This window comes from Cladophialophora carrionii, assembly GCF_000365165.1.
Source record: "Cladophialophora carrionii CBS 160.54 unplaced genomic scaffold supercont1.6, whole genome shotgun sequence".
In the NCBI taxonomy this organism is placed as follows: domain Eukaryota; kingdom Fungi; phylum Ascomycota; class Eurotiomycetes; order Chaetothyriales; family Herpotrichiellaceae; genus Cladophialophora; species Cladophialophora carrionii.
Window position 1 is genome coordinate 1,215,418 of NW_008481831.1, and position 9,903 is coordinate 1,225,320.

General features: G+C 54.8%; 6 protein-coding genes across 6 annotated transcripts; 2 read left to right on the forward strand and 4 right to left on the reverse strand.

The window, feature by feature from the left end:
* Positions 1-19: 19 nt before the first annotated feature.
* G647_07399 (uncharacterized protein) lies at positions 20-900 on the reverse strand (the record flags this gene model as incomplete). The annotated part of the gene is made up of 2 exons (XM_008731715.1): positions 20-240; positions 294-900. The coding sequence occupies 2 exons, from the start codon at positions 898-900 to the stop codon at positions 20-22; spliced, it is 828 nt and encodes a 275-aa protein (XP_008729937.1).
* A 1,189-nt stretch (positions 901-2,089) lies between these two features.
* Positions 2,090-3,699, reverse strand: G647_07400 (uncharacterized protein; the record flags this gene model as incomplete). The annotated part of the gene is made up of 3 exons (XM_008731716.1): positions 2,090-2,612; positions 2,661-2,941; positions 2,992-3,699. The coding sequence occupies 3 exons, from the start codon at positions 3,697-3,699 to the stop codon at positions 2,090-2,092; spliced, it is 1,512 nt and encodes a 503-aa protein (XP_008729938.1).
* Positions 3,700-4,263: 564 nt separating this feature from the next.
* Positions 4,264-4,665, forward strand: G647_07401 (uncharacterized protein; the record flags this gene model as incomplete). Its single annotated transcript, XM_008731717.1, has 1 exon — positions 4,264-4,665. The coding sequence occupies one exon, from the start codon at positions 4,264-4,266 to the stop codon at positions 4,663-4,665; it is 402 nt and encodes a 133-aa protein (XP_008729939.1).
* A 20-nt stretch (positions 4,666-4,685) lies between these two features.
* On the reverse strand, positions 4,686-5,954 carry G647_07402 (uncharacterized protein; the record flags this gene model as incomplete). Its single annotated transcript, XM_008731718.1, has 1 exon — positions 4,686-5,954. One exon carries the CDS (start codon positions 5,952-5,954, stop codon positions 4,686-4,688), a length of 1,269 nt encoding a protein of 422 aa, XP_008729940.1.
* Positions 5,955-6,554: 600 nt separating this feature from the next.
* On the forward strand, positions 6,555-7,865 carry G647_07403 (uncharacterized protein; the record flags this gene model as incomplete). Its single annotated transcript, XM_008731719.1, has 1 exon — positions 6,555-7,865. The coding sequence occupies one exon, from the start codon at positions 6,555-6,557 to the stop codon at positions 7,863-7,865; it is 1,311 nt and encodes a 436-aa protein (XP_008729941.1).
* A 501-nt stretch (positions 7,866-8,366) lies between these two features.
* Positions 8,367-9,868, reverse strand: G647_07404 (uncharacterized protein; the record flags this gene model as incomplete). Its single annotated transcript, XM_008731720.1, has 4 exons — positions 8,367-9,479; positions 9,527-9,565; positions 9,614-9,639; positions 9,697-9,868. The coding sequence occupies 4 exons, from the start codon at positions 9,866-9,868 to the stop codon at positions 8,367-8,369; spliced, it is 1,350 nt and encodes a 449-aa protein (XP_008729942.1).
* Between the last annotated feature and the right edge of the window lie 35 nt (positions 9,869-9,903).

Genomic DNA, 9,903 nt, shown 5'->3' on the forward strand with positions numbered 1-9,903 from the left:
CCTTCCCTCACCAACACACCTAACCGAACACGATCCGCACAGCCTGAATGGTGTTTGGGTGATTGGTAAAGGTAACCACCAAGGTCTTCCCGCTCTCGTCGAAATACGGATGTGGCACAGCGGCGTAGATCGAGCTGCCGTCCGTCAGAGGTCTCGCTTGATACAATGTAATCGGGTCCGACCACGGTCCTTCAGGGCGCTGAGCGCTCTTCAGAAGCACCTTCGAGTTCATCCAGTTGTCTGTTCGATCGTAAATTTCTGGATTCTGACAAGAGGGGCGGCCAGTAACATACCACAGTACACGAAGAGAAAACAGCCAAAGTAGCTCGACCAGATGACTTGACCCTGGTTGATCTGCCAGAATACGCTCTCTTTCTCCCCGATCGCAATTCCATTGAGTCTCTCGCTCTGCCATGTTGCTCCATTCCAGTATTCGTAGCAGTTGACATTTGTTGCTTCATCTGCACGGACTCTTGCGAGGTACACCCACGGATTGCCCTCGATGCCATGGCCGTATGCGTAGATGTGGTCGTCCCACCGCAAAGCGCAGACGTCACCATACCAGGGCTCGCATGTGGCATCCCACCAGTATTGGGGAGGTAGACGGCTGATCTGCGGAACCGGAGGGTAGGAGGATGTATCGAGCGTGACGGAGGCAACGCCTGCGCCCATGAGATTGTTCGTCCCATTTGGACGGTGGTTGAGGAGAAAGAACATGATTCCTTCATTCCAGACGGTGGTCTCAACGACATTAGTGATGCCCAAGGCACACTCGGCTGGATCTTCCCCAAAGGAGGATATCAGCGGGCAAAATTGTGGAGGATAGCCGTCCGAGTTCAGAACGGGATCGACAACCACGAGAGGGTTGTGCGTAGCTACAGCCACCGAGTCGCTCGTCATCCCTCGCCATGTATCGCTGTAACGGGGATCGCTGTATAGGGTGTCGCCGTAGCTGAGCAGCACATACTCTCCGATCTGACCCTGAAACCCCAGATCCCGCTTGACGTAGGTTGTGGCGCTGTGAACGTCTCCAAGGATATCAGCGCAGACAATGTTGATGACGGGAGGATATTGCTTGCAGACGGTTGTTGAGCTAGTGGCATTCGTGGTGAGGGTCAAATTGGTGGCTGGCAGTGGTGACGCCTGGAGCAAGATTGTTAGATATGACAATATATGCACGGTTAAGAGTAGATGGAAGTCCATGTGTAGATGAAGAGAGACTAGGGCATCCTTATGTTGTCTGTTTCATAAGGACTAAGTCCCTCTGTACAGGTAGGAGGGATCTGGGAGCTGATAAGGTATTGTGCATTGCGAATGCATCTGCACTGACGATGACATGGAGAGAGTGACAGTCTGCAGTCGGTTGCAGGTTCCCGGTTGTTCACAATAGCAAGTGACAGAATGATGTAATATGGGAATGAATGGTGGCTATCGAACAATGGGATGCTGTTGCTTACGTATCAAAGCGACATGACAGGGTGAGGCAGAGAGTTTTGAGGAAGATCACACACCTTGAACCGCAAGCGGTAAATGTCGACTGGCGCCGGTGAACCCAGACCGCCATAGCGACTGTCCGCGTCGTGATGTGGAGGAGTTGTAGGGCAACCATGTGCTGGATGGGGCGAGAAAGAGGAAACAGACTGCTCAGCACCCTCATCGAAGCATTGCTTGATCGCTCGACGGGCCCATTGGTACAGCTGTTTGCGCAGGCTCCGAGGTTGTTTGGAACCGTCACTGGGTTGATCCATGACAAGCGACTTGTACCCTTGCTAGAATTTGGTACACACATGTGTGACGAGATGGAATTTCGTCCCACCACGGTATCATGTCACTAGAGCAGGTGGCGTTCCCCAGCTCAGGCCGAGCCAGTCAAGCTGCGGTTCGGACTTTCAGGACTTGTTTCAGAAGCGTTTGGGTCGAGACCGTGCCGGAGTTTTGGTCGTCCACGAGATAAATCTTGTGCGTGCAGCTGTTCGATCCGAGGTGAAATCGATACAATGGGAGTGGAGTCGGAAGAGGCGGTCTTGGCGGGCATATGTCGAGCCACGTGAAGTGAATGATCAGTGAGATCAAGTCAAGAGAACGTGCACTATTCCGCCCTCTTTCCGATGCGTGGCAGCATGAGCCACGTCATTGTCATTCCGCCAAATGAGATCAGAACCACCGGATGAAGGACAACCGTGCTCAGTTTCTGCGCCAATATACCAGTGATGAAAGGTACTAGGGCGCCACCAGAGCTGCCCATCGACGTCACGACTGACAGGCTGCTGATCTGAATGTCCCTGGGCAATAATCTGGCAAAGACAGCAGTAGCACATGGGTAGATTGGTCCCAAGAACAGGCCGACAACAGACTCGGCCACGGCGTTCCCTATAATATTTGGTACCAGCCAGACCAGGAGTTGACAGACGGCTGCTCCGGTGATCAGGACAATCACGGCCACTTTCTCGCCGATCTTCTGAGCAAAGTGAGTCAGGATGAATCTGCCCAAAGTGATGCCTCCCCAGAAACCCGATGTGACATTACCGACATGCGACGGATCGCCACGCCGATAGTGGATGAGGTAAGAGATAACCCATCCAGAGATGGCCACCTCAGCTCCTTGGTAGAAGCTACGAGACGTCAGGCAATTGATCATCAGATAGAAGGCACTCACTCACAATATGAAAATTGCACCAAGAAGAGTTGTCTTGTTTCTGACAGCCTTTCTGAGGACCAGTTTCTTGGTAGGCTCCCCCAGCGCAGTAGCTTGCCGTGAAGCAGTGCGTTGTAGGGATGAGAGTAGCTGGACCGCAGCGTCCTTCTCAAAACCCAAGAACGACCACCCCATGAAGAAGAACGAGAACACGGCGAGGCTAAGGGGAATGAAGTAGAAATAAGCCCAATGGATACCGCTGGAGACCATGTTTGTGGCTATCAGCGGAGAGACGATGCCGCCCAACTGCCATGGATTAGCTTCGAAGGATGCGGTACTGGAAAGGACGTGCTTACTCCGTAAAGACCGTGACAGAAGCCCAGAATGACAGTGCCATTAAGCAAGTTCACAATAAATGTGTTGGTCATGGCCAAGAACACCCCCATTCCGCAGCCGAGAAAGTAGAAGCTGAGAACAACGACGGGAAAGGGTGGAGTACAGACAATGGCTATGTAACCGGCGCTCATCAGTGCTGTCGCGATCAGGTAAGAGCGAGAACGGCCGAGCCGAGCTTCGATAAGCTGGATGAAGGGTGTCACCGAAATGAATCCTAGAGCGTTTGTGATGAAGATCAACGAGACAATGGCATAACCAATGCTGTATTCCTCCTCCAGGTAAGGAATCAATGCACCAGTGGCGGCGTCATTGAGCCCCATGACGAAGAACATGACACAGGAAGCTGCCAGCCGCCATCGATTTCGTGGTGGATTCGAGACAGAGTGCACGATGGCGTCGACGGCTTGATCTCGCTTCGGTGTAGGTGGCTGACTGCGCTCGAGTTCGTCAGGTGTCAGAGGAACTGCCCGTCCTGTCGGTGACGCATTTCGTGAGGATGCAGTCCGTGGTCCATTGAGTCGACTGCCCCATTGTAGCTCGTCAAGCTCATGCTCGGTAGGTGTTACGCTGGTAATACTGTCTTTGTGTACAACGGCCGCCGGTCCCGTGAGGCCGGGAGCAGGACCGCTTTCGTGGGTGATGAAGGCGCCAAAGGCTTGGACAGACATCGTGGGCTGAGATTATGTGCGCGACGATCGGCAACGGTAAACGAGGGAGCCACAGCAAAAGGCAGCAGAGTCTCGATCGGTAGGAGAGGACGTTCATATACCTACAGAGTCAATATCACGCCTCTCTGTTGTGGCCTGATTTCATCAGCCTATGTAGCAAGTGGTGCAGGTTTGAGGTCGTGAGCTGCGATGCAGAAATTTGAAATAGCCATTGCTTTGCTGCAGGAGGGCATTTTGGACATTGCGGGGCTGGAATACTGCTGATCATTGCTCGGAGCCCACATGCTGGAGCAACATGAATTCATGATTCGAGCGCATCGTATCGCCGACTCCGCTGCAATGCAGAGCAGCTGATAAAGCCGGCTTCATAGAATGCGTGATGTTGAGTGGGAAAGATTCCAGATTCTCAACAGAAGCCGGCGGCAAGATTTCCGCATGCGGCACCGCCCCCAAGCGGCATCGCATCCCCGCTCAGATTTTCCCGCAGTCGAAGTTCAGGTCACCGCAACTTGCACCCGCCCGCGAACCGGATTCACCACGGCCAAATCTGCTCCAGTACGTGCCATGTCTCGCCGCAAGATCCGGAATGCCGCAGAAGAGACCCTCACTCCTCCTGACACGTTGGCCTCGGGTCAACTGATCGCACGCGTGGTCAAGGCTCATGGAAAAGACCTGTACACCGTGCAAACACCAGCCTCATCCGAACTCCTTGCCGAACTCGAAGCTCGATTTCGAGGGACCATCTTTGTCAGACGCGGCGGATATGTCCTTGTCGACACCACCACCACAGCTGCTCGTGAAAACAAGATCCAAGGAGAAATCGTGAACATTGTCCGCGACGAGAAAGCATGGAGGAAGCGGCCCTTCTGGCCACAAGAATTCGTCAAGAAGGCGGCAGCAGAAGACAGCGAAGAGGAGGAATCACTGGTGGGCAAGATGCCACCATCTGATGACGAGGAGGATTGAGATTGGTGATATCTGTTTTTTCAACTTCGCAGTTCTTCCGCCTTCGTTGGTGGAACACTGATGTGGTCAACTGGTGGTGCGATCAGAGAAAACATGGCTTGAATAGCCAGCTGCGACACCACCAGTATGGAGCTCACAGTCGTGCTCGGGTACACCAACCAAGCATATTCCTGGAGCGCCCACATCATCAGTACCAAGGCCGGATGTCCACCGGGCCTCCACAACAGATACGGCGTAGCCCATCCAAGATACGCGAAGAACTGGTAATGCAGACTCCGCGCACACAGCAGACCTATGACCATACCGCTGAGAACGACGTCCGTCGCGAAAGTTGGCGTAATCTTTTTCGCAATGCTCCTCTCTTCCACCTCCCTCATACCGCCGACATACTTCCTCACAAATTCGACCAGACTCGAGGCGCTCGGTCTGACCCATTTCGTCTGGAAGAACAGGAGCAGCAGGGAGACGTGGATAACCAAGAGGCTAATGGCGAAGGGGCGAGACAGAAATGTCTCCTCGTCGACGAATCTCCAGTTGACAGTCCACTTGTACAAGAACTGCCTGCTCAGATCAAATGAGCGAGAGAAGTACGACAAGCCGGTGTCTTGGTCCTGGCCGAAGAAGGGCAGGGCCATGAGGATGTGCACAGCCGCGATGTAGAGCCCAGTGAACACTGCGTCACCTCTTCCGACAGCTTGCAACAAAACAACTCCCACCGCGGGGGCAGCTAGAAGTAAAGTCATCTTTACACCTAGGCCCAATCCCCAGACGAACCCCCCGCCCTCAAATTTTCGACGTTGCAGAAGGTAAATAGCTGCCCAGAGGAAGAGTGTGGCCCAGCAGTCGTTGAATAACCTCAGCAAGAATATAGAATGCATCCTCTTGCTCAGTACCAGCGGGATCAGAAGCCAAGGCGGAGCTCCCACTCGTCTATAGCACGCGAATACCAGAGCCAGCGTGACGAGGTACAAGGCCGCAAAGATGATCTGGGCTCGCAGGATGTCTGTGCCCGCATTGGTGAGGGTGTAGAGGATCGAGTAGATATAGACATGAAGAGCAGGGTAGACCAGCGGACCAGTAGGCCCGGAAATTTTCAGATAGCTTCTTTCACCGTCGAGGAACAACCGCACTTGAACCATGTATGTCTCCCAATCAATCTCGGTATACGGCACCCTCCATATGATCAGAGCACACAGCAAGGCCTCGCCAGCTAGTAACAACGGCGCTACCCATCGTGTGTGTATAGGGTTCGTGAGGAAATCGCGGATGGTATTTGTGGAGAGGTCCATGGTCGTCGGTCAGCGCGTGCAGGTGAGGAAGGGAATTGGAACAAGGAGGGAATCGTCGACTCCAGTGAGGGAACCATAAAGTCATATAATTGCCATCATCGCTACAACAGCCTCACTTCTGTTATAGGAACGACGCGCAAAATGCCATCACGCTTCCTTCACATTTCAGGCTATTTTCTCCAAGTCGAACGCGACGTGGCCTGTTTCCCCATGATCATTGTGGGCAATTGCTTCCCCACACTTTCAGCTTCCGTTCGCTCGTTCACTTCTCTTCCTTTTCCGCATCCACGACGTCATGCTTCAGCGGCTGGCCTCCAAGGTGCCTCCCAGGTGCCTCCCAATTACTTCCAGCCTCTCGATCCTGGCTCGATTTGCCAGATAAGAGCGTTCCCCAGATGCACGGCGTCATCGGCATCTGGCTCAATCTTACGTTGGCATGATCGACACCTCCCCATTCAGTACGAGTCCCCGAACTTTGGAAGAGGTAGGTCACAGATAGTCATACTGTAAGTACGGAGTACATCTCGAATCGGCTACCCTTCCATAGCTTCCTCCCCTCGTCTGTCCCCTTCCCATCTACACAACCACCATCCCGTCATCATGGCGCCCTCCAAATCCTCTTCGTCGCCGTCCCGAGCCGCACCGCGCGCTCCTCAAGCCGAACCCCACGATCTAAACTGCCTGACGATCACGGAGCTGGAACAACTCGCCTACGAACGCATGGACAAGCAGACACGGGACTATTACAACGAGGGCGCCGATTGCGGCACCACCCTCGCCGAGAACATATCGGCCTACGCGAAGTACCGCATCCGACCACGGGTCCTACGAAACATATCCCGAATCGACACCACGGTCAAGATATTCGGACACACAAACAGTGCGCCCTTTGGCGTGGCCCCCACGGCCATGCAACGCCTGGCACACAGCGATGGAGAAATCGCAACCGCACGAGCCTGCCGCGCACGCGGGATCGTGATGGGCCTGTCCTCGTTCGCGACGTCTACGCTCGAAGACGTCGCCGAGGCAAGCGGCCCCAACCCAAACGTCCTGCAACTCTACCTGTTCGAAGAACGCGAGCACAGCCTCAAACTCATCGCGCGTGCCAAACAAGCAGGCTACAAGGCCGTCCTCCTCACAGTCGACACGCCGATGCTCGGCCGCCGCAACCTCGAAATACGAAACCAGTTCAAACTCCCCGCGCACCTCAGCATTGCCAACTTTGCCGAGCAAGACGACGACACCGACACTGCCGTCGGCAAAGACCACTCTCGGCCCACCACCGCCACGGACGAGAAGAAGACGTCCTCGAAACAACGTCCCAAGATGCCGCGCCAGCGTCGACCCTCCACGGCAGGCTACCACGACGGGGAGAAACGAGTGCCCCCCACGGGACCTATCACGTTCCACACGCACGCCGCGAACCCGACGCTAAGCTGGGAGGACACGATCCCTTGGCTGAAGGACGTGTGCGGCTCAGACATGCAGGTCTGGGTCAAGGGCATCGCCACGGCAGAGGACGCCCTGCTCGCTGTCGAACACAATGTCGACGGCATCATCGTCTCCAACCACGGCGGCCGACAACTCAACGGCGCCCTCGCCACTCTCGACGCTTTGCCCGAGGTAGCTGCCGCGGTGGAGAAGCGCGTGCCCGTCCACGTGGATGGCGGTATCCGACACGGCACCGACATATTCAAGGCTCTGGCACTAGGAGCGGACTTCTGTTGGGTCGGAAGGCCTATCCTATGGGGGCTGGCGTATAAAGGCCAAGAGGGCGTAGAGTTGTGTCTGAGGTTGCTGACTGACGAGTTCCGCCTGTGTATGGGCCTCGCGGGCGTGACAAAGGTCAGCGAGATCGATCGGAGTTATCTGTGCAAGGTCGATCGCGACGGGTTTGCCAGTCGCTTGTAAACTGTAAGTGAAAGTGAAAAGTAAACTAGCATTTAGCGCTGTGCTTGGTGTCATTCATATCGTCCATATCGTTCATATCGTTCATAGCCATCCAGCACGCTTGTCTAGCGTGCGCTTTCTTGCCTTGTAACTGAGTTGGTATCTTCCGTAGTAATAGCACTTTTGGACGGTTGATGGCCCTAATTGTGGTGATGACGCAGATCAAATGAAAAGGGCCATTTCTCTGTTGTGCCTGTGGTATCATACATAATTCCGGCGCCAGAAGAATCCCTCCAGCCATATCGCCAGGACTCATCGCTCTCTGAAGCCCTTCACGCTGAGCCGTCCTTCCTCGCCTGATCCTCCTATCTCATACAGATAGGCAAGCTGTAAGCCGGGAGAAAAGGTAGATAGGCAGATAAATAGATAGGCAGGTAGGTAGGTGATAGTCTCCGAGCCAATCGCCACCATCTCTCCATCCCATATCTTTGCATCCCCCTCCCTCTCTATCTCGTTGACAGTCTACCACCCATCCTCATTCCATTGGTCGATCTTCGGCGCCACAAACTTGACACTCCCGTCGTCATTGAAGCCCTGCGTGCCGAGCACTCCGCCCGTAATCTCCCGCATCACATGGTTATAACTGAAGCTCGTGCGGATGTTGCACTTCTTGCTCGCGCTCTCCGTGTGCGCCACCCACGCGGCCGTGGTGGCGAACCTCTTCAAACACGACGGGCAGGTGACTTGGCCGCCGATGTGCGCGCTCGAGAGGAGGTGCCTGCGGAACTGGTCGGCCGTGCGGAACTCGCGTCTGCATTTGATGGTCGGACAGCCGTAGATCTGGCGGATCGGATCCCAGTACTTCTCGATGTCGAGCGGCGCGTTCGTGCTGACGACGGTGTGGGCGGGCATTCTGATAACGTGCTGGTGGGGGGCGTCGGTGTTGGGGAGGGCTTGCGTGCTGGGCGGTACGACGCTGGAGGCCAGGTCGGACGCCGCGGGCTTGTCGTACATGGAGGCAACTTCGCTGGCGTTGTCGGCCGGAGGGGTCGCCGCGGCGGTTTGCACCGAGGTGACCCAGTTCTTGATCCGCGGGTCGTTGACATATTGCTGTGGTGGTGGGGGAGCGGAAGGTCGGTCAAAGGCCCAGGTCGGTTGGTTGAGGTTCAGATTTGACATGGCTCTCTCGGTTCCGTTCAGGTCAATGAGGTTGCTTGACGGTTTCGTGTTAACGTTGGGCGGCTGAGATAATTGACCAGCGGGGCCGACGGCTCCAGCAACTTGAGGCTGCGTGAGAGGTGGGTAATGTGTTTGCGAGGTAATGGAACCAGGACCATGTGACAAGTTGCCCTGGGTATGGCGTCGTATATTGGTTGGGTCTGCGTCGAGAAGATCCTGCATCGCGTTCGTCTTGGTGGTAGACCTATGGTGTCGTGCTGACCGGTTGATGCCGAACGGCTCGGTCTCTGTTTCCCAGGCGTCTTTTTGGACCTGGCGCTCGGCGCGCTGCATTTGAAAGTCCTGGATTGAAATCACTTGACACTCATCTTGCTCGATGTGGCGCATTAAGGCGTGGCCTGAGGTGAACTTCTCCTGACAACCTGCGCACTCGATATTGGAACTGGCCTTGTGTTGCTGTAGATAGTCAGTTTGGTACTTTGAAGATGTCGAGGGCAGCATACGGAGGACACATGAGTATCTCGAGCAGAGGCGCTTTTGAACTGCGAACATTAGCTCTGAAAGGGTGGTTGCATTCTCGATCTCCCTACTTCAAGAGCGCAGATTGGGCAGCAGACTAGAGCCAAGGTTAGCAATTGAGCTTTGTATCAATCCGATGTTGGGCCAAACTCACTGTGGTTTGGACTTGCCAACTGGTGGATGAAGAAGTACATGTCGTCGGCACAGTCGACATCGCAGATCTTGCAGTAAGAGTGAGCGGGGTCTTTGACCTTGTGGCGAATCATTGACTGCTGGTCGTCAAAGTGCCTGAAGCAGTCCTCGTAGGTACACTTGATTTTGCCCATCTTGGAGGTGAGGGTTGTGGATGGAAGGTGAGTGG